The sequence below is a fragment of the Xyrauchen texanus genome, chromosome 4, assembly GCF_025860055.1.
Source record: "Xyrauchen texanus isolate HMW12.3.18 chromosome 4, RBS_HiC_50CHRs, whole genome shotgun sequence".
NCBI lineage: Eukaryota > Metazoa > Chordata > Actinopteri > Cypriniformes > Catostomidae > Xyrauchen > Xyrauchen texanus.
Genome location: NC_068279.1, coordinates 21,264,549 through 21,288,271, shown reverse-complemented (window position 1 = coordinate 21,288,271; position 23,723 = coordinate 21,264,549). Strand labels below are relative to the sequence as shown.

The window sequence follows — 23,723 nt, the reverse complement described above, 5'->3', positions numbered from 1 at the left end:
TTGTTCATATTAGGTAGGCAACACAACAACATTTTCTAAGTAATCTATAAAATGCTTTGTTGTTACCAGTTTGGCTGCAGGCAACATGGCTGCCAACAATCCCAGAATTCTCTCTCTGGAACATTCAGCAAACACATGTTCCTGTAGGGGTCCTCTGGCAGTCTTCTCCTCTGTGTCTTTATATATGTCCATGTTCTCTGAGGTAGGAGATTTGATGGTGTCCCCACTTGACTCTGAGGCTGAGAAGAAAAAAAACCTATAAATCTATTGTAATATTATTTATTACACAGCTTTCTGGAATACTCTAATGTGATTGGTCAATGTCGCCATCTAGTGGTCTAATATTTCTCAGTAACAACTGCACATCAAAGTATCAGACCGTTCATCTGGGTATCTGACCCCATCTTTACTACTTTTTGGATCACTGTGCGATCTCTACAAGTAAACTAATAAAATTATTTCAACTCAAATCCATGTTTCATGTGCATTTATTTCTTATTTGGCAAGTGTTCTTGTAAGAAGATGCACAATGAGCAGTCAGACAGTCTTTAATTACAAAACAAACACCAACAGAACTCCGATGCACACCGGAGGTGGATTTCAGCTGTTCAGCGATTTATTTCTTCTCGCATAATTGCATAATTACATAATTTCAACACAAATAAATGTTTAGTGTCCATTTATTTGTTTATTTGGCAATCAAGGCTTCACATCTGGGTCCTGATCACCCTGTCAGGGTTTATTTTGCGATAACAACTAGTTGACTTTACATTATCCCTTACATTACAGACAATTCTGAAATTCTGATTGGATAAGCCACATTGGAAGCCTTTGTAAAATAGCCCATACACATACCACTTGTGACAGCATATGAACTGAATTCTATAATAAAAGGTGCTGTATTTATCTTTTTACAGGATAGCACACAGAAAAGAGAAAATGTTTCCATTTTTTGACAGATATCATTGAAATAGGTGTCCTGAACTACCACAACAGTCTCTGTGACAGCGCTAGTCTCTGTTATCAAAACTAAAATATGAATGCTGGCCAGGGTCAGATTTTTTTAACCAATCAGAAGACTTTGAGGCACTTTTTGCACCATTTTGCATTTTCATCGGAGAGCCTATATTCTTTAGACTAAATTAAATTAAAATATAAAATACACCATGTTATCAGTTGATTAGGATTATTATAGGGTATAAACAGTCAATGATAAATGCACACCTCTCACCTCTAACTGCAGGAGACATTGTGTCCTCACTAGTGGGTGTCTGACTAGCACTTGACGAGTCTAACGTATCCTGAGAGACCAGCTTACTTCTCTCATCACCCTCTGCACCCATGTCCTGCTTTTGGGGTTTCTTTTAAGGAGGAATACAATAAGTAGATAAGGAGATGTTGTACAGATTGTACTTGTTAAATATATTTATGATATGATAGTTTTAGGAATTATGTGCAGTGACTGACCCCATCACTAGGTGGCAGTGGAGAGCAGATAGCTGTGGTGCTGCTGGGCAGGGACAAGGTGTCTGTGCTGCTGATGTCCTGAGAGGAGCCAGGAGTTACAGGACATAGTTCACTCTCTGTGGCTGATTCATTAGAGGAGAGCAAGGACAGCAAAACTGATGCTCGCAGACCTATACAAAGAAACCAAGGACAGTTGGTTAGATAAACCTTTGAGTGAGAGATTTTAAAATATTGCACTTTCTTACAAGTATGATATATACAAAATATATAACTTTTACTATCGTTACTAATAAGCAGTTCATGCATCTTCCCTTCCAGGTTAGAATCTTCAACCTTTTTACCAGCCTAGATCTTCAATCTCTAGACTACACCACCCCGAAAGCAAACAATATGAACAAACACTACAAGTACTCGCATCACCCCACCTTTTCCAGTTTGTCCTTTCAGCAGGCACTCATTGATGAGGTCAGAGCAGTGAGTCTGCAGAGCGCTGGCATAACTGAGGGTGACATCGTCCAGAAGCTCTCCCTGCTGCTCTTTCTCACTGACCAGCTCTGAAGTAAAGAGGGTGAGCGCGGCAAACAGAAGCCAGGAGTAGTTGTGGATGTAGGGCTGGATCAGCCTGTGGCGGTCACTGATGCGGATGGTGACCATTGGATAGACAGTGATACGGTGGGTGGGAAGATGGCTAGAAAGTAAATTAAGAAAAGAAAGGTCATTCAGTGACTGCAGTAAAATGGTCATTCCTAGCACCAGATGGAATCAGCAGATTTTTCTGAGCTGATTTTAGGGAAATTTGTGAAATTCTGCTGAATGGAATTATACAGGTGAAACTCGAAAAATTAGAATATCGTGCAAAAGTTCATTAATTTCAGTAATTCAACTTAAAAGGTGAAACTAATATATTATATAGACTCATTACAAGCAAAGTAAGATATTTCAAGCCTTTATTTTATATAATTTTGATGATTATGGCTTACAGCTTATGAAAACCCCAAATTCAGAATCTCAGAAAATTAGAATATTACATGAAATCAATAAAAAAAAGGATTTTAAATACAGAAATGTCTGCCCTCTGAAAAGTATAATCATGCATATGTACTCAGTACTTGGTTTGGGCCCCTTTTGCATTAATTACTGCCTCAATGCGGCGTGGCATGGATGCTATCAGCCTGTGGCACTGCTGAGGTGTTATGGAAGACCAAGATGCTTCAATAGCGGCCTTCAGCTCTTCTGCATTGTTTGGTCTCATGTCTCTCATCTTTCTCTTAGCAATGCCCCATAGATTCTCTATGGGGTTCAGGTCAGGCGAGTTTGCTGGCCAATCAAGCACAGTAATACCATGGTCATTGAACCAGGTTTTGGTACTTTTGGCAGTGTGGGCAGGTGCCAAGTCCTGCTGGAAAATGAAGTCAGCATCTCCATAAAGCTTGTCTGCTGAAGGAAGCATGAAGTGCTCTAAAATGTCCCGGTAGACGGCTGCGTTGACTCTGGACTTAATAAAGCACAGTGGACCAACACCAGCCGATGACATGGCTCCCCAAACCAACACAGACTGTGGAAACTTCACACTGGACTTCAAGCATCTTGGATTGTGTGCCTCTCCATTCCTCCTCCAGACTCTGGGACCTTGGTTTCCAAATGAGATGCAAAATTTCCTCTCATCAGAAAAGAGGACTTTGGACCACTGAGCAACAGACCAGTTCTTTTTTCTTTAGCCCAGGTAAGACGTTTGACATTTGAAGCCCGTGTCCAGGACCCGCTGTGTGTGGTGGCTCTTGATGCAGTAACTCCAGCCTCAGTCCACTCCTTGTGAAGCTCCCCACACATTTGAATGGCCTTTTCCTGACAATCCTCTCCAGGCTACGGTCATCCCTGCTGCTTGTGCACCTTTTTCTTCCACACTTTTCCCTTCCACTTAACTTTCTGTTAATGTGCTTTGATACAGCACTTTGAGAACATCCAACTTCTTTTGCAATTACCTTTTGAGGCTTTCCCTCCTTGTGGAGGGTGTCAATGATGGTTTTCTGCACAGCTGTCAGGTCAGCAGTCTTCCCCATGATTGTGAATTCAACTGAACCAGACTGAGAGACCATTTAAAGGCTCAGGAACCCTTTGCAGGTGTTTAGCTGATTAGAGTGTGACACTTTGAGCCTACAATACTGAACCTTTTCACAATATTCTAATTTTCTGAGATTCTGAATTTGGGGTTTTCATAAGCTGTAAGCCATAATCATCAAAATTATATCAAATAAAGGCTTAGAAATATCTTACTTTGCTTGTAATGAGTCTATATAATATATTAGTTTCACCTTTTAAGTTGAATTAACTGAAATTAATGAACTAATTAATATTCTAATTTTTCGAGTTTCACCTGTACATGGTAAAATGTGTTCAACGGAGATGAGAGAACTATACACTAATTGGTAGCTGAAAGCATTAATTTATCAAATTAGCTCAAATCTGAAAATCTGCACTTTCTGTGGAGTTCTGCAGGTGCAGATTCTGTGTGAGCCTGTTCAATCCTGATCATAAATAACTATTTTCTCCAATCCTCTCGACTCTCGTGTCAGTTTCAACATGAAAATAAACGTGCACGACAAGGTGTAAAAATAAAACAATGCATCTCTATGAACTCACACATACAAAGTTTAGTACATCGTTCTGTGATGATCTTTGATTGTTTTATTTGGAGACTAGGTCAGTTTTTTAAAGTTCTTATGCCTAACAATTAATTTAGGTATCAAAAAAATTTCTAGAAAATTATGAATATTCCACATCTCACTCCGTAAATGTAATGTTTGTTGTTTAGTCACATTGTGCTTGTCAGTGAACAGGCCATAAGTGCCAACGGCGGTGCAGCTGGTGTTTTACCTATCCGGGTACTTTTTAGCATTGTAACATCCGAAGCAGAGGTCAAAGTCCTCGCAGACATTACAGTTGATCCTGCTGCCCACAATAAGGCCTTGACAGTGATCACAAGCATACTCCATGTTTACCATCTCATGGTCATCCTCATGGCCTTCTGGTTTAGCACCACCTTAACAGGGAGAACAGAGCTGGTAAATACATACTCTTAACAGTTCGAAGAAATGAACTGCTGCATGCTTGCAATTTTTGTTTTCTTTACTTTAAAAGCCCTCAAAAGTTCAAGGTTTTTTTCATCCTAGTTTTCTCAAAATCAACATGTTTATTTTTCACCACCCTAATTACTATTACTTTTCGTTATGGTGCTCATGAGAAAAGTTGTGATCTGATAATTCGACCGAAAAAAGTAATAAAGTAAATTAAACTTTACCAAACTACAACGGACAATGTCAACAGGTTGTCTGAAATAACTAATCTCTCTACCATCCTGAATCTCTTAGGTTAAACAATGAAAGCTAAATGTCAAGCAGAGGCAGATGTACAGGTGCGACTTACTGAGGAAGCAGGTCTTGCAGAGGTCCATATCCGTACATTGCAGGCACCGGTAACGATGCCATGGCGCAATTCGCTCGCATCCGTCACAAGAAATCTCTACATTCAGCAGGTCGCAGTAGCGTGCAATGAACATGTGCATCTGCAAAGGGTAAATGTCAGTCAATGAGCACCAAGAAAGTACAATAATAATGCATTCATGGTTGCATATATGGTTCCGTTACATACAATAGCATGCAGTATGCAGAGTATATTTATGTTTTAGGCAGTATTTTAACAGTCTATTATTTCAGAGTGAATGTGTTTGTGCCTTAGCAAAGAACATGAATCAGCAAAGAGCTTTTATAATACTGCTGTAGTGATATCTGTACCTTTCTCTTTTCCTCCAGTGAGGCCTGGCTGATCTTGTCAAACCACTTCTCAAACATGCCATCCAAACACTCGTCCATCCACTCGCAGTTCCTCTCATAGTCAGCAATCTCATCCTCCTCCGTCCATTGACTACACCACCACATCACAACCGCAGAGAAGAGGACAGAAGAGAAGAGCAGTGAGAACCGGTGTAAAGACCAGTGTAACGTGCCTGCTGGACATTATTTGAAGGTAAAAGTGTAGCAAAACTCGAGAACTTGTAGATTTGAATTTGAGAACTTGTACAATAAATATTTGTACAGATAATGCACAACACAAATTATGCAAATAAAAGTTTCCTTTTGCTTTATTTCGTGTATCGTGCGTCCAAAGACAAGATCCAGGCACTTTATTACGGTGCTTGTTACACATATCAATGTAAACGCAATGTAAAACACATATAGTGCACATAAACAAATATGTAACAAAATATAGTAATGTAGTTAATGCATACAAAAACATTTAAACTTAAGAAAACACTGTAAATATTAAATAATATAACAAATAGGCTCATGCTGCATGTATGCAAGGTTTTGGTTAAAAAAAACTAAACAAATGTATAATAATAATAATAATAATAATAATAATAATAATATATATATATATATATATATATATATATATATATATATATATATATATATATATATATATATATATATATATATATATAGTATAGTAGTTATATAGTAACACTTAAATGATTTAATTATTAAATAATTGTTGTCATTCTATTTTCATAAGTAGGTTCCAAACTTGTGAATATTTTGTTAAAAATGTGTATGAAATTTCAAACAGTGACAACAGCATTTATCATTATTAAAAATGCAATTTCATGACATCAAGTAAATTGATAGAATGTGAAATAGACAAGCTGAAATGCGATTAAAATGATCAAACTAAAATACACAATCTCACATTCAACAGTATATTGTATGAAGTCAATTATATGAATACTATATATCTTGAAGATGCCCCTTTGCTCAATATCTTTTTTTAATCTGGTGAGTAAAAACAAAAATGTACTAGCCAATGGCAATTCTTTCTCCAAAATATGTACGTTAGGGGCTGGTAAAAATATTTTTTTTCCCATTAATCACGATCTTCATATGAACTCTCCCTATATCGATTCTTAAATCCCAAGATCAATCTTTCACTCAATGCGCAACCCTCCACAACAATGAGAGGATATCACTCGCATTTTCAACCAAATTTCACTCTATATGACTAAAGTTAATATATTTGGCAACTGGCTGGTAAATGTTTACATTTCACTCACCAGTGTAGTTAAGTCGTGAAATGTTCAGCAGCGAGATCCTTTCACGTGTTGAGAGTAAAAGCTGTTCCGTGTAGTGTGTGTCCAAGACAAGATCCACGCAACCCATTTGTCATTGAATTTGGTCTTTTTATATACTCTTTTCTGTCCTTTTAATCAGTTGTTGATCAAAAACAATTACAAAAAACATTTAAATCTAATCATGCATCGCACAGATGATGTAAAGCCATTCAAGTCCTCTCTCGTTAACATTCGTACTTCTAAAGACGCTCGTTATAGAAATGCAGTTTTTTTGTTTAAGAGACAGTACCGGTTTTTAGCATGTTTAGCATTTTAGTGTTCAACAAATTAATGTAAACACTTGTAAATAGTACAAATTATTCAATTTAACAATAAATGTGTAACAAAAATAATATATGAAATATAATATATTATTTATTGATTGAATACATTTATTTGTTTATTTTTAAAAAGTAAAATAAGAGGTAATTAAATATAATTAGTAAAATTAACATTGTCCTAATGTACCTAGTTAAAAGGTCCCTGTATAATTAACAGCATTAGCAGGGAGATAATTTATTTTATATGTAAGCAAAAGGGACATTATAATTTAAACCTAAATTATGAATCAATATTAAATCGTTTCGGCATGTGAATCGGAACCGAACTGAATCGGGAAATCTCTATCAATACCCAGCCCCTGTGTCCATAGAGGGATAAATAAGTTTATAGGATCTTATTCCATAACTATTCCCTGGTGGCAATACTGGGAATAGTTTGGAGAGATTTTCATCCAATATTCTGAGATTTTCAATTCAGGAGTCCACATCCCATAGTGAGATACAAAATGAATGTTAGAAATAGAAATTTAGATTACGTATGTAATCCCAGTTCTCTGACAACAGGAGTGAGGTATCTCTCAAAACTTCCCTCCTTGTAGAAGCATGGAGAAGAGATATGCTGAGAATGACATAAAGGCAGCTGAAAGCGGCTTATAAGGCGGGGCTTCCTGATCACTGCTGCGACTTGTCTGTTATCGGAAAGACATGGTGTTATTAATTGCTTGCCCGATGCATTTTTCCCATTGTGAGATACCTCACTCCTGTTATCAAAGAACCGGGGTTCCGTACATCTAGCATTCTGTTAACCTGTATTTGCTATGCTGAACCTAGCCTTTTTTAGCACAAGAATGTGATCTGCCTGAAGTCATGCAAAATCTGAGTGCACAGTGTTAGCATTTAAATACGCAGTTCTATCTTAGATTTTAAATTTTAATTTGACAGCCTTAGTTCCACCTCAAAAAAGATTTTGTCATAATTTACTAATCAAATGTAGTTCAGGTGCAAAGACAAAGGAAGGCTTTAGGCCAAAACGTTTGTTTTAAAATCCCCTGCTGCTAAACAATAAAAGACTAGATACATTTCTAGAGACATTTTCAGAGTGCAGACCTTCTCGTATTTTTGTCATTATTTACTAACCCTTAATAAATGAGATTTGAGAGCCATGTTGGAAGGGAAGAGAAAAATAACAGCTGAAAATTTAACTGAAAACTGAAAAATTCTGGACTACATTAATTATACTTTTATTGTGCTTTTTTGACCTTTTTAAAGCTTGGCAGTATTATTCACAATCTACTTTCCTTATACAGAAAACAGTAGCTTGAAATTCTGCTTAAATTCTCTTTTTGCGTTTCACAGAAGAATGAAAATAATGTGAGTAAATTATGACAATAAGTTCATTTTTGGGTACACTTTTTAAGTTAAGAATGTTGTTCTGAATAGCCACATAAAAGTGGATAAAGAGCATTTATATTCTCAGCATATGGGTTGATTCCCGAAAGCCTTTCCCATACCTGATGGCGATGTCATGGACACTGATGTTCTCCTGAGACATGGTGAGCAGAAGATCAGGCAGCTTGATGTCCAGAAACAGTGGGAGATCCTTTGACTCCCAGCTCATATCCAGCAAATGAAGCAGACAGGTCTGCACACATGACAGGGCAGGCAACAGGACCCTGATGACACAAGAGGTAAAGTAAAGAGAAAGATATGGACAGTGGCTTTATTACGGGTTTGTCCAAATAAGTCAACAGAAAATGACTACAGAGTTATAAAGGTATAATAATCTGAAAAGACACTGACTCTAATTGTAATATAGATATAATGTTTAATAGAGGGGAAAATGAACCTACTTCTCATTAAGTGCGTTGAAGCCCTGCACGGCCTCCACAAGCATAAGAACCAGACGATGATACCAGTGTCTGACAAGTTCCCTCATCTCCTGCCCACTGCCAGCCAACTGAGAAAAGTAACTGAGAAATAAAGAAAAGTTATAATAAACATATTAAGACGTTACCTCAGGTATCTATGCCATCAGAAATTACTTGTTTTTTGTTCCGGGCCATACTTGGTGAAATCTTTCTGACATGCCAAGAGTTCCTGGAGAAACAGAATACAGGGGGCCTGGAAGAGGTGTGGTTTGCCCAGTGTGAGTATACACTGCTGCACGATCTCCAGAACCTCACACACACTTAGAGCTTGAGCCTTCTTCAGAGCCAGAGTATGAAGAACACTGCATACACAGAGAGAGAAATTTCAGAACAAGAAATCAGGGCTGGGTATTGATACAGGTATCACAATTCGAAACTATTCCGATTCACAATCTCTCGATTCGATGCGATTAGATTCCAATTCAATGTCAAATTATATGGGTATATTTCAGTTATAATGTCCATTTTATCTTTTAAAAAATTAACATCCATGTATTCAATCAATAAATATATTATATTTTGTTACATGTTTATTGTTTAATTGCATAATTTGTACTATTTATAGTTTTACATTTGTACTATTTGTAAGTATTTACATTGATTTGTTGAACACGTGCTAAAAACAGGTACTGTTTCTTTAAGAAAAACAGCATTTCTGTAAAGAACCTTTGTAAATGAGTACATTCAAGACAGGACATGAATGGCTTTACCCCATCCATTTTATGCGTGATAAGAATTAAATGTTTCTTTTTTATTTTATTTATTTTTTTATCAACAACTGACTGTAAAGAATTGAAGGAGTATTGGTTGGAAATGCAAGGGATTTCCTCTCATTGTAGTAGATGGTTGAGCATAGAGTAAAAGATCGATCTTGGGATGTAAGACATTGAAATCGTATTTTCACCCAGTCCTGATGGAAATGTTTTTAAGGGATAGCTAAACAAATCTGGATGTGATTACAGAGCTATGGCAGAAGGAAAGATTTTCATTGAATAACAACCTTAATTTTGGTCTGTTCTTCACACAACGGTACTGTGTCACTACAGAATAAGTGGAATATAGCGCATGGACTTATTTTATAATACATTTATGGTGCTTTTATTTATGGTCATTTTGGAGCTTGACTACCCAAGTCCTCATTCACTTCCAGTGTTTGGAACAGAGCCAACAGGACATTTTCAGGACAAGAGTCAATCAGCACAATCTCCTTCTGTGTTTCTTAGAAGAGAGAATGTCGTACGGCTGAGGAATGACATGAGTTTGGGTAAATGATGACAGAATCTTTTAATTTTTGGGTGAAATATCCCTTTAAGTTCATAAGCCAAAATCTGTAGAATCATGGTAATATAAATATAAGCATTATCATGTGTCATGAAGTAATTGGTTCATACCTGTTTTCACTGATGACCATGTCTTTCATAAAGCAGAGGATGTGTTTGAGGATAGGGAAGCGTTCTTTAACATGCGGCACCACGCGAGGCTCCTCCATCGATCGGAAGGAAAGGAGCCTCAGGCATCCCCGACTGAAGGATGCTTTCCGTGGGAAGACTAATGGGGACACAGGCTGTTCTATTTGGGACTGAAGACTTTCTGAGGAGCCTGTGGCACCCTGTGCGCAGACAATGCTGGAATGTCCAACATCTGCTGAAGCAGAGAACGCCTGGTCATGCAGAGCAGTTCCTAGAGGAGTCGCTGCTTCTGCTCCCTCGGGGGCCAGGGATATTGAGGGAGAATGGCTGGGGTGGAAGTCTCCCTCTGATGTGGAAACTGATCGGAGAAGAGGACCAGCGCAAGCACCCTCTTCAGCTCTAGAGGGCTCTGGAGGTGAAGAGCTTCCTCCACTACTGAATCTAAAGAGGAACAAGCTTCTACTGATGCAAATCTCAGCTGAGAGAGAGAGAGAGAGAGAGAGAGAGAGAGAGAGAGAGAGAGAGTCAGATTAAAGGAGATATAGCGGCAGTCAATTACCGCTGAGAGGCTAAGTAGTTGGACAAATTCAGTGATTCGTTCTGATGCAGTTGAAACCATAGTGGTTTACTGACAGGAAAGTGATTAGTCCAATGCACATAAAGAAAGTAGCAACAGAAAAGTAAAGTAATGATGACTCAAATAAGACAAAGGCATTCAAAATATACGGTCAACAGAAAGTAAGTGTTTCCAGCTACCAGTGAAAATAATGAGTGGCAAATACGCAGCACATATAAAAAGGAATTCTAGATTTTAATTGTAATTAATTTTTTTTTTTTAAAAAACAATGTAACAAAAATAATGTAAACAGGAGGACAAAACATAATCACAAAGGTCTACTTATAAATACAAATAGGTCCAAATATGTGTTTAACTCCAGTTGCCAAATACCTTTAGGAGGAAAAGGCCCCAGATTTCAGAGAATTTTGTAGAGGACTTAGCATCATGAAAGCGTTCTTTTTCCAGATGTATAACAGAGACCATCTCATCAAGCCATCTCTTAAAACTAGGGGGGGCTATAGTTTTCCATTCCTTCTTTATAATTATTTTAGCCAACACCATGCCCATCATTAATGCCAGCTGCACATGATAGGGCATAGAGATACAGTGAGGGAAAAAAGTATTTGATCCCCTGCTGATTTTGTACATTTGCCCACTGACAAACAAATGATCAGTCTATAATTTTAATGGTAGGTTAATTTGAACAGTGAGAGACAGAATAACAACAAAAAAATCCAGAAAAACACATGTCAAAAATGTTATAAATTGAATTGCATTTGAATGAGGGAAATAAGTATTCAACCCCTCTGCAAAATATGACTTAGTACTTTGTGGCAAAACCGTTGTTGGCAATCACAGAGGTCAGACGTTTCTTGTAGTTGGCCACCAGGTTTGCACACATCTCAGGAGGGATTTTGTCCCACTCCTCTTTGCAGATCTTCTCCAAGTCATTAAGGTTTTGAGACTGACGTTTGGCACCAAGTACTAAGTCATGTTTTGCAGAGGGGTCGAATACTTATTTTCCTAATTAAAATGCAATTCAATTTATAACATTTTTGACATGTGTTTTTCAGTTTTTTTTTTTTTGTTGTTATTCTGTCTCTCACTGTTCAAATAAACCTACCATTAAAATTATAGACTGATCATTTGTTTGTCAGTGGGCAAACGTACAATATCAGCAGTGGATCAAATACTTTTTTCCCTCACTGTAAATGTGTTAGAACATCCAAAGATGGCCAATTCTGTCTCTGGTGATTTTTCCCTATCATACGCATTAGAATACCATGCAAATATATCCTTCCAGAAACCATGGACAAAACCAAAAAGACTGGGCTAGGGTCCAGCTATACACTCGTATCTATCACAAATTGGGGACATTGCTGGATATATTGCTGCATTTTAGAGCAGCATTCATATTAGAAAATAGTAATGCAAGAAGAGAGATGTTTTTCACAGAGTGAGATTCCACGCAGATTCAGCTCGAGTAATCTCTGGCCAACTCCTCTAAACTGGGGGAGCCATCTCTCCAGTACATCTTTGCGCTTACATTTGCTGCCCAATAGTAGTGTTGAAAGACAGGCATTTACAGCCCCCCCCTTATAGCCAATGGCTCCAGCACTAGATTAAATAAAAGGGGACTAATGCAACTGTAACAATCTGACTCATCCTGTTTAGTATGGATTGCAGAGTTCGGTTTAGCATAAAGCATCTTAATGAGCAAACGAAAATTACTGCCGAACCCAATCTTTTCCAGGACTAAGTGCAAATATTGCCATTCAATCTGATCGAAGGCCTTTTCAGCATCCAGTGAAATAATAGCAGCCTTAGAACCCCTAGTGTGTGTACTATACATTACATTCATAAAGCGCTGGACATTCAAAAAAGAAAATCTACCCAAAATGAAGCCAGTCTGATCTGGATGAATCAACTTTGTAAAGTGTCTGCACAGCCGAGTGGCCAACACTTTGGCAACAACCTTCTGGTTGCAATTAAGCAAACTCAGTGGTCTTTAACTTGATTGGTCAGTACCATCCCTATCCTTTTACAATAATAAACTCATATTAGCCTCATAAAAAGAAAGAGGGAATAATCTATTTTCAATGGATCATTTTATCGCTCTCAGCAAGAGTGGGGCAACTATATCTGGGTATGTTTTGTAAAATTCAATACAAAACCAATTGGGGCCAGAGGCCTTACCATTTGGAAAGGACCCAATCGCTTCTAAAATTTTGTCTAAAAGGAAGTCTCTTTTTTTCTCTTTATCCAGATATTCTCTGGCAGCATCGCTAAGCTTTGGGACGAGAGGAGGAGCAATCCAGATAAGCATCAAAAGAAGAATTAAAATCGCCTCTGATTATTAATTTAGTAGAGCTGGGGTGTCAGGAAGCAGATTAAAAGCCTTTCTGAAAAAATTGGGATCATCAAAATATGGGCAATATAAATATTAATGCATGCAACTCTAAACAAATTTACATGACCAGCAACTATAATGCATCTACCAGCTGGGTCAGTGACGACAGCAGACAAACAAAACAGGATAGATTTACAAAATAAAATAGTGACACCTCTCGCTTTTGAGAAAAAAGACGACTGATATACATGTGAGATCCAATTAGCTCCAAGACATCTCTGTTCAGTCGGTTAAATGTGGGTTTCTTGTTAGAAAATTACATCAGTGGGGAGGGACTTAAAATGTGAAAATACCTTGCCTCTCTTAATCTGGTGCCCCATACCTCTTACTGTACATTCCATATCACAAATGTGACATTTGCTCCTCCATCGAAACTACGTACATCAACCCTTGTCATCTACATCAAATAACAGCAATCTTGGGTTAATATAGGGTATTAACTCTTCAAAACAAATAGTCTGGCAGCAACATATAGAACAAACCCCCCACCTTGTACCATCTCCCCAACTGAAATGGTAAAAATTACACATCACCACGGAGATAGCGGAGCAAAATGGAAAAAACACAAGGACTTATTCACAAAGAAAAACCTATCCTCCATCACGTGCCCCGGCTGCTCACCCATCACAGAATGTAAACAAAAATACCATTCACATAAGAAAACAATCAAAGAATAAATCAATTAAGTCCTTACGGTCTGCCCAAAATCAGATCAAAATGACAGTCCAAAGTTTCAAATTACCTGAATGCAATGAAAATCAATCAACTTTTGTACTTCTCCATGTGCGATGAAGATCACAATGAAGTCCTTGTGTTTGACCTGCAACTTTGCTGAAAAAAACGGAGAGAGCAGGCCATTCCAGCATCCTTTAAAGTTTTAAGCATCATACTGAATGCATGCCGTTTGGAAGCCACCTCAGTCACATAATCTGTAAAGATATGCTTCTGCCTCCCCTTATGGTATAGCAGAGCATTTTCACAGCTCAGGCGGAGAATCAGTTTCTTGTCACTGTCGTGATGTAGCTTCGCAATAATAGGCCCTGGTCTCTCCTGTTCCGTAGGATTCAGCTGTAGCGATCAATGACACAATCAACTATGACAGGTTTAGGAAACTTGCCATGGCCACACAGTGCAGAGATCAATTCTGTAATGAATGCAGTGGGTTTTCTCTGCTCCTCTCCTTCTTTAATCCCCACAAATTTCAAGTTAAGAAATTTGTATGAGAGCGGCCTTCCAGATCATTTACTTTCGCACGAAGAAAGATATTGGCACATCGGCATTGTATCAGCCTATCGGCCACCCTGCTATCTGGATATCAGCATCAGCCATTAAAAAAATCAGTATCGGTCGACCACTAACAAACATGCCTCATACGGTGGGTGACCTCACATATAGGGCAAACTGGTATGTTGACAGAAATATTAAACAAAAAAAACGGTGGCAGACTACTCCATACGTGCTAACGCACCCTCCATCCCTCTTCATTATTTTCTATATGTGTCTTTGGCAGCAAAACTTACCAAGTGACTCCATAGTAACCTCATTCTGTCCTTCCTCTTTTTCCTCTAGTCCATTCATTTTAGCTACAAGGTAGCGCTGTTTCATCTCCAACTACCAAACACATACAGTATATGTAGCAAATATATACACAGTACACAGTATATACACAGTACATACATACATACTTGAAGTCAGAAGTTTACATACACTTCATATTAGCAAAATATAGTTTTGGCAATTGTTTAGGGCATCTACTATGTACATGACATGAGTAATTTTTCCAGCAATTGTTTACAGACAGATTGTTTCACTTTTAATTGACTATCACAATTCCATTGGGTCAGAAGATTCCATACAATAAGTTAATAGTGCCTTTAAGCAGCTTGTAAAATTCCAGAAAAGGCTTTAGACAATTAGCTTCTGATAGGAGGTGTACTGTATTGGAGGAGTAACTGTGGATGCATTTTAAGGCCTACCTTCAGACTCAGTGCCTCTTTGCTTGAAATCATGGGAAAATCTAAAGAAATCAGCCAAAAAGTCAGAAAAAAAATGGTGGACCCCCACAAGTCTGGTTCATCAATTTCCAAATGCCTGAAGGTACCACATTCATCTGTACCAACAATAGTACACAAGTATAAACAGCATGGGACCACGCAGCCATCATACCTCTCAGGAAGGAGATGCATTCTGTCTCCTAGAGATTAATGTAGTTTGGTGAGAAAAGTGCAAATAAATCCCAGAACAACAGCAAAGGACCTTGTGAAGAGGCTGGAGGAAACAGATAGACAAGTATCTATATCCACAGTAAAACGAGTCCAATTTCAACATAACCTGAAAGGTTGCTCAACAAGTAAGAAGCCAATGCTCCAAAACAACATAAAAAAGCCAAACTACAGTTTGCAAGTGCAGATGGGAACAAAGATCATGAAATGTCCTATTGTCTAAAGAAACAATGAATGAATGAATGAATGAATTGAGCTCTTTGACCATAATGGCCATCATTATTTTTGGAGGAAAAAGGGTGAGGCTTGCAAACCGAAGAACACTATCCCAACTGTGAAGCATGGGGGTGGCAGCATCTTGTTGTGGGGGTGCTTTGCTGCAGGATGGTATGGTGCACTTCACAAAATAGATGGCATCATGAAGGAGGAAAATAATGTGGATATATTGAAGCAACATCTCAAGATATCAGCCAGGAAGTTATCGCAAATGGGTCTTCCAAATGGACAGTGAGTGACCAAGCATACTTCCAAAGTTGTTGCAAAATTGCTTAAGGACAACAAAGTCAAGGTATTGTAGTGGTCATAACAAAGCCCTGACCTCAATCAGGGCAGAACTAAAAAAGTGTGTGCAAGCAAGGAGGCCTACAAACCTGACTCAGTTACACCAGTTCTGTCTAAAGGAATGGGCCAAAATTCCAGCAACTTATTGTAAGAAGCTTGTGGAAGGCTTCCCAAAATGTTTGCCCCAAGGTAAACAATTTAATGGTGATTATACCAAATATTACAAAGCGTATTACTGCAATTTGTTTTATATATGGATTTGTTTCCAATAAGGAGTTGGTGGGCCTGGTGGGCCTAGTGGGCCTGGTGGGCTGGGCGGGCAGGGCGAGGCGAGGCGGGATGAGGTAGAGCTTTAGTGTGAGTGAATGTATATGTATTGTATTATCTTTGTCTTTGTCTCGAGGACCCCCTCGAAAACGAGATGTTTCATCTCAAGGGGTTATCCTCAACAATAATAATTCAAATTCAAATTCAATTACAAAGCGTATTTAAACTTCCGATCCAATGGGAATGTGATGAAAGAAATAAAAGCTGAAATAAATAATTCTCTGTACTATTATTCTGATATTCTTAAAGTAAATAAAACACTACCATTTATCGTCAAAGCTGGACTCATAAGTCAGACTTACCATCCATGTTTTGATGCCATCTGCCAGGGTGAAGACCTGCATGAGGTCATCACTAAGACTGCTCTGACCATTTTTAGCAACTAATATACAAGAAAACAAGGGGAAAGGGAAAAAGGAATGTTGTCAAAATAACATATGTTAAAGTGCATTTTTTTGTAGTGTGATCACTTCAACAATGTGGGTCGATGAAATATAACTTTCCATTTTATGCATTTGGCAGATGCTTTTATCCAAAGCGAGTTACAGTGTATCTGAAGGACAAATTGTATCAGTGTTCCAGGGTCTTTATTTACCAAAGCTCCTAAGACAATGGTGAAATGCTGGTGTGTGATACACCATAGCTGCCCAGGTGGCGTTCACAGCCTGGTCCACTTTGCATCCTGCAGCAATCTCGTTCCGGACTGGCTGCTTCTTTAGGGCCATCATTAGAGTCCTCATGAGCTCTGCCCTGCCATCAGAAGAATCTTGGGAAGGATCCCAACAGGCAAACTCCATGAGGAACTCCACCAAATCATCTTTCAAAGGAGCTGATGATTCCTGTGGAACACAATTTGTACAAGGAGCATAAATTATATTACAATTAGAAGTACTGCTTTCTTGGATTTAAAAACAATCACATACAACACTTAATGAGAGTACACTTTTGTACCTTTACCTGTCCATTTTCCAAGCTGGACAGTGCCAAGATTCCTCCGCTGGAAAAACCACTCAGTCCATGTCTGAACAAAGGCTTCCATAGAGGAGAGGACAGCACATGGTTCATTATGCCTGCAGGCAGTTCCTTCACACCACGGATCTCTTTAAAGAGGAAAACAGACAAAAATGAAGATATTCAATGCCAAGAAGGTCCAAAGGGGTTGCCTTAACAAATGGTAAGACTTGGTAAATATGGAGGAAAAAAAAAATTCCTCCCTACAAGTCCCTCCCTAACACTGTGTCCTGACCAGGCACGATTAAATTATTTAACCATCCACAGTAAAAACAAAAAAAAAAATCAACATGACGCGACACAGTTACAGTCAGTAAGTACATATAAGTCAGTCAAGTGGAGCAGAATACAAATCACAATGAGCGGTGCTACCCACCGCTTAATCACCTAAAAATTGTATCTCTTGTCACCCAAGGAGCTTTACATAGGGAACAGGAGACTCTCCTCAATCACCATCAGTGTGCAACAACCACCTGGATGAGCATAGTGTGCCAGTACGCTCACCACACCAGCTGTTGATGGAGAGGAGAGAGTAGAGTGATACAGCCAATTAATGGATTGGGATAATTAGGAGGCCATGATAGTTAAGGAACAATGGGGGAATTTGGCCAGGACACCTGGGTTACACCCCTAATCATTCACATTTTTAATGGTCATAGAGAGTTAGGTTTTATGGTCATTGATCGCTCGGTTTAACGTCTCATCCAAAGGATGGTGCCTTTTTACAGTAGAGTGTCTCCGTCACTATACTGGGGCATTAGGATCCACACAAACCGCAGGGTGAGCACCCCCTGCTGGCCTCAATAACACCTTCAAGCAGCAATCTTAGTTTTCCCCAGGTCTCCCATCCTTGTACTAGCCATGCTCAACCCTGCTTAGCTTTAGTGGGCAAACAGTCTAGATCTACATGGTGATATGATATTTTTTGTGTGTTCCAGAGGTATGCAAATAGCTGAAAACAAACTCTAAGGTGTGTGTGTGTATGTATGTACGCTCACCGTAAGGTGACTTCAATGCCATGGTACGTGAGGCCAGACGGCCCATCAGCCTGGAAACAAGGAGCTGCATATCAGACGTCCAGGAAACAGTGATGTCTGGCAGGCCATACGCTGTGACTGTGAACTTGTAACCCCACTCATTATTACTGCTGTCTGAGTGGAATAGAAACTGCAGCTGGGGACCAGCTTTAAACGTCACTTTCTGAAAAGAAAACACTATTTATTATACAGAAGACTTATCTTTATTATTCCTCAAGATAGGGTAGCAGACTGAAATGGAAGACTGATAGAATTTTAAATAAAAAAAAATAAAAAAAACGTTTAAATTATCGAGGAGTTTTTAATTACACAGTCTCAGCTTTAAATCTTGAATCAATAAGCTACGAGGGACCATACATTACAGTCATTTTACCACAGGAATGCTTTTAAAGTACAAAGAAAAATGCACTATGATAAAAAGTCACCAATGTTCAATGTTAAGTTTGCTAAACTATGTATCGCATTATTATAATGTGCAATAAGAGGTGTGCATTTATAGTTATTTTACGGTTTCAAACACGACTCATCCAATCACACTTCACAGTTGGAAGATTTATTAATTTATTTACAACAGATTAATAAAACTGTTTTTACACTGTACCTTTGGCCATTTCTCCGTGCCGACCTTCATATCGTATCGCACTTTTCCACCCCTGGCATCAGTGAATTCCAAATAGTCGTATCTAGATCAAAACCCCATTCAATTAGTCAGAATACAATACATACTAAAAGTTCAACAAGCAAATGACTGAACTCAAGCTACGTGAAGGTTTCTGTGACAGGAAAGAATTTGAGTTCTGCTATTGGCAGAAGGTAGCAATTGAGAATTCTTCACACCTTTTCTCTGTTTCTGAACGTTCATCAAACTCCACCTCGAATGATGAGGCTCCAGGACAGACAAAGACGGTGGTCTCATGTCTGCTGTTCTCGTAGTTATGAGGGGACTCCATCTGCCACGTCCTCAATACCACAGGCTGCTGCATCTGCTGACAGCCCTCCATATCAACCTACAAACACACAAAACGAATGGGTGCCCACCACTATATGCAGAACAAAAGCAGATTTTTCTCTTAGACTACACTGATATGACTAGACTCTTCATCTCAAATGTGATCATACAAGTAGTGATATTAGCCTTTCACTGATATATCGGTATCACGTATATGTTTACAGATGTGCGCATTTATGAAAACTTTTTTTTCAGAACATATAATGCAGAAAACAATGCTTTAGAATTGGTGTCATAATGTAGTTTTTTCCAGCAGAGTGCGCTCCAACTCTTTATAGAGCTGAACTATTGGTGGCTCAGCAGACAGGGCGGAGTTCAGTGGTGTCTTATCAGTAAATTGCGAACTGGTTTGTGAAATACAAACTGGAAAGTTAATAAACGATGAGCCCATCATTTTATATAACTAATATAACATTAACCCTGTCCCTGACAACCATGTTTATCACATCTGTTTGTAATGTTAGCCAGCAATAGTTTGTCAGAGCAGTCAGTAATGTAAATGTAAATCTCTCTCGTAAATGTAAACGAGAGTAAATGCTAACATCATCATACATGTCGAAAGGACTGAAGCCTGTCAACCAAAACATGAGCTCATTGATGTCATTATGAGAGTCTGATTTTTTATTTAATCAGTTGCTCCTGGTCGGAGGCTTCTGTAATTTTAGTTTATATTTAGTTTATACGTAGTGTTACGTCTTACATAAATGTAATGGTGCAATAATAGAAGTGCATACATTTTTACTTGGTGCCCATTTACGCCACAACTAGGCTAAGTTGTAACATACGTATAACTGGTGCAACCGGCCCCTGATGTTTATTAGCTATTTATTTTATTTTTATGTATTCTTCATTTAAACGGTCAACATTTTAATGATACTAAACAGTACTACTGATGTTTATTTAGCTATTTATTTTATTTGAATTTATTCTTTACTTTAATGGTCAGCATCTGACTGATACTAAACATAACAGTACTGATTTTTATTTAGCTATTTCTTGTATTTTTATTCTTTATTTAAATGGTCAGCAATAGACTGATACTAAACAGAGTACTGATTGCTATTTTATTTTCTTTATTTATTCTTTATTTAAATGGTCAGCAACTGACTGATACTGAACATACAGTACTGATGTTTATTAAGCAATTTATTGTATTTTTATTTTCTCAGTGTTAATTCCTAGAATTTGTTAACAATATATAATAATAATAATAATGTAAAATATTCTTTGATAAAAAATATTTAAGAAAGCAGCCTTCTGAGTACCTTTGCATAGTCATATCGGTGCACAATTCACATAGAAAAGGTCTGTTTTCATTCCAGCTCAAAAATGTGCTATATTGGCCACATGTCGGTAACTGGCGAATTTTCCCCCTCTAAAATCGGTATCTGTCTCAAACATCCCATATCGGTCGGGCTCTACATATAAGATAATCAAAAATACTATCCCACTACTACCATTTCTTTCTGTTTAAAGGGGTCTATTTTAATGTTCCTTGAGGTTCACTTATAATAGAAGTAAAAAAAAAAGGTCAAACATTTGTAAAACATGCTAATTTTCCACCCTCATTCTGGCCTCTGTTTTGGAGCTGCTTCTCCTTGACTTGACAGTAAGCGGCCACTGTTATGACAGGCTCTCTGCTCACCGCTACTGGGTGGGGTTACGGAAGTGATAAGGCAAGTACTTGTTGATGCATTGTTGTGGAGGTGGTCAGATTCAAATGTCTACCACAGTGTGACATGAAAATATGGAGGAAGTAGATGTTTTGGCAGCTTGGTTTTAACAAATGCTCTTTTTGCAGTGAGGAGGAAGTTTTGAGTTCTGAAACTTACAATATGTTTTTATAGTACAATGAACTCTTACTGTATATGTGAAAAGATCAAGGAAAATATTCCTCATGCCATGACCCCTTTAAAAGTGATCACATACCTAAGAATTACCATTCATTTTAATTGTATTTATTTTATATGAATAAAAAAAGCTTTATCACACATACCAAACATGTGGACTGACCTTAGAGAAGATGTCCTCGGTGTCACTGGAGAGCTTCTTGAGCAGGTCAGCCAGAGGATAGAATCTCTTGAGCAGCACACAGTGAGGAATATCCAGAGCACACAGCTCCAGCAGGAAGATTGTCTGCAACAGGACACCGTATATACACTCAGTCAAAACACATAACACCATGGATAAGGCAAGACAGGTCATGATCATTTTAATCACTGATAGAATCACCACAGAATGTAAATTTCCTCCCTAGAAGTAAAGCACCTGTTGTGTTTTAACAGTAAAGCGAGCAGTTGAATAGGTACAGTACAGATACCACAGGATAAGGGTACAGTTTGTAGTATTATGATAGAAGGTTTGCTACCAGCTGTCTTGTTGTTATGGCGAGGATTGATTTGCTGAGTTTGTCCATGATGTCAGCTCCAGAGAAACGATTAATCAGAGAACTCAGTATGTCTCTGGTACCAACCAGGAACTGTTCCACATCTACAAGCCAATAGAAAAAGAACACATTTATTAACACATAGAACACAACTGATGATCCAAAACCAATGTTTCTAAGTATTTTGAAGGGCTTTGTAAAACCAAACTAAAGAAACAAGAAAAGCACTCCATACATTTAAGCAAGATTTCCCTGGCCAGTTCTGCAGAGGTGGCAGTTCCTCCTTTGAGCTGCAGGAAGCACCAGGAGAGCAGACTGCCCTGTAGAGCCCAGAACAAAGAGAGCAGGACCCTCCAAATGGACCCTCCACTGGAGTCCATCATCAACACCTCACACTGAAAGAGAGAGAAGGGAGGGCTATTTATTACATGAATAAACAATAAGTTACTCTTCATAAAGCTAGAAAGCAAAACCTTTCACCATAGGTCTCAGCTAACAGATGTTAGTGAAGTGTAAACATCCAAAGCATGTGTCAGCTATTTGCAAAGGTCTATGTGGAGTGTTCATGAGACTAGATGAGGCTGGTGGCTGTCAGCATGAAGGAACACACCTCACTGGTGGCCACAACGAGCAGAGTGTCCATGACGGTCAAGATAGGTGAGATGTTAAAGTCGGATGGGGCTCCTGTCGGGGGCAGCAGGAGGAGACCTCTCGGGTCCTGATCACTGGAAAAGAATTGTGCCGATTTGTGAGAGCAGGAAGTATAGGACAAGGTGGGAACAGAGGAGAAGTCAACTGGACAAGTTAGGACAGGGTTTGGAATGACATAGGATTGTGTAAATTATGACATTTTCATTTTTGGGACAGAAGAGAAAAGGACTGTACAGGAACAGAGGGAAAAGAGGGCAGGACACAACAGGGACTAAATGAAAGAGGACAAGGAGGGAGAAGAACACTCAGGACAGGCCAGAACGGAGACAAACCATAAGGTGACTGGACAGAATGGGGACAAAACAGAAGAGGACAGGACAGTGACAGAATAGAAAAGGATGGGACAAAATAGAAGAGGACGGGACAGAGTGGGGACAGGCTAGGATGGGGACAGAGGAGAAAAGGATAGGACAGGGAGGGTTTAGAGGGAGTTTGATACCTGAAGTAATTGCAGAGTGACTCAAATGTAAGTTTCACAGACTCTGGTTGATTTTCCTCTGTTATATTTTTCTTTAAAAAAAAAAATAAAAAAAATCAACAATAAAAATAAAATAAAAAAACAAAAAAGAAATGTATAAATTATATAATAAGCAAAGTCAATCTCATCGATCAACACACACATCCTTACCATCATATGGAAGAGCTTATCTCTCCTGCTCTTTTTGACAGGGAAGAAGATGGCAGCTCCACTGAGAATGGCTTTCACAGCTTCTTTCCTTAGAGCTTTCTCCACTGCAGTCTCTCCTTCAGGCCCATCCACCACTTCAGAACATAAACTAGAGTTACAGTCTCAAACTCCTGCCACATAAAAAAAAATCTATTTTCTGCCATAAATATCTGCCTTGGCACACTGTCACCTGGAAATAATGAATATTATGTGGTGTACATTAAAGGTATAGTTTAACCAAAAATGAAAATTCAAACCCATAAATCATTCCAAACCCATAAGACTTTAAACGGAACACAAAAGGAGATTTTTCTACTTTTAAGTAAACAAACGTGTTGCACATTCATGAATGCATGTTCATATTAGCACACAAAACTTTTTGTTTGTTTTTTGATGCTGAACAACAGGTTCAAGCTTTTCTCATGAGCTCATGTATGTGCAACAGAAGTCAAGATTTTCACTGAAAATGGACTTCCATTTCAGATTGTTTCTCCCCAAATCATATGCCTTCAGAAGGTGCACAAGTAACATTGACTACTTTTATGATAATTTTGGCTCCTTTTTATAGCTT

The 23,723-nt window shown here is 38.4% G+C and overlaps 1 protein-coding gene across 3 annotated transcripts in view; it reads right to left on the bottom strand.

Moving 5' to 3' along the window:
- Window positions 1-23,723, bottom strand: part of LOC127642899 (zinc finger ZZ-type and EF-hand domain-containing protein 1-like) — a 65,977-nt gene that overhangs the window by 26,436 nt on the left and 15,818 nt on the right. For 2 of the 3 annotated variants that reach the window (XM_052125336.1, XM_052125338.1), the window contains exons 16-39: window positions 23,114-23,247; window positions 22,925-22,995; window positions 22,385-22,499; window positions 22,010-22,169; window positions 21,757-21,878; window positions 21,402-21,524; window positions 19,217-19,386; window positions 18,981-19,062; window positions 18,341-18,542; window positions 17,283-17,431; window positions 16,927-17,170; window positions 16,634-16,713; window positions 14,742-14,832; window positions 10,235-10,730; window positions 8,981-9,145; window positions 8,766-8,885; window positions 8,427-8,588; window positions 5,259-5,388; window positions 4,891-5,029; window positions 4,342-4,507; window positions 1,893-2,155; window positions 1,468-1,637; window positions 1,232-1,361; window positions 67-239 (exon numbers count right to left, since the gene is read on the bottom strand). In XM_052125336.1, the coding sequence (XP_051981296.1) occupies window positions 67-239; window positions 1,232-1,361; window positions 1,468-1,637; window positions 1,893-2,155; window positions 4,342-4,507; window positions 4,891-5,029; window positions 5,259-5,388; window positions 8,427-8,588; window positions 8,766-8,885; window positions 8,981-9,145; window positions 10,235-10,730; window positions 14,742-14,832; window positions 16,634-16,713; window positions 16,927-17,170; window positions 17,283-17,431; window positions 18,341-18,542; window positions 18,981-19,062; window positions 19,217-19,386; window positions 21,402-21,524; window positions 21,757-21,878; window positions 22,010-22,169; window positions 22,385-22,499; window positions 22,925-22,995; window positions 23,114-23,247 (3,857 nt within the window). The remainder of the gene's footprint in view (window positions 1-66; window positions 240-1,231; window positions 1,362-1,467; window positions 1,638-1,892; window positions 2,156-4,341; window positions 4,508-4,890; window positions 5,030-5,258; window positions 5,389-8,426; window positions 8,589-8,765; window positions 8,886-8,980; window positions 9,146-10,234; window positions 10,731-14,741; window positions 14,833-16,633; window positions 16,714-16,926; window positions 17,171-17,282; window positions 17,432-18,340; window positions 18,543-18,980; window positions 19,063-19,216; window positions 19,387-21,401; window positions 21,525-21,756; window positions 21,879-22,009; window positions 22,170-22,384; window positions 22,500-22,924; window positions 22,996-23,113; window positions 23,248-23,723) is intronic. The other variant, XM_052125337.1, reaches the window with a different exon arrangement.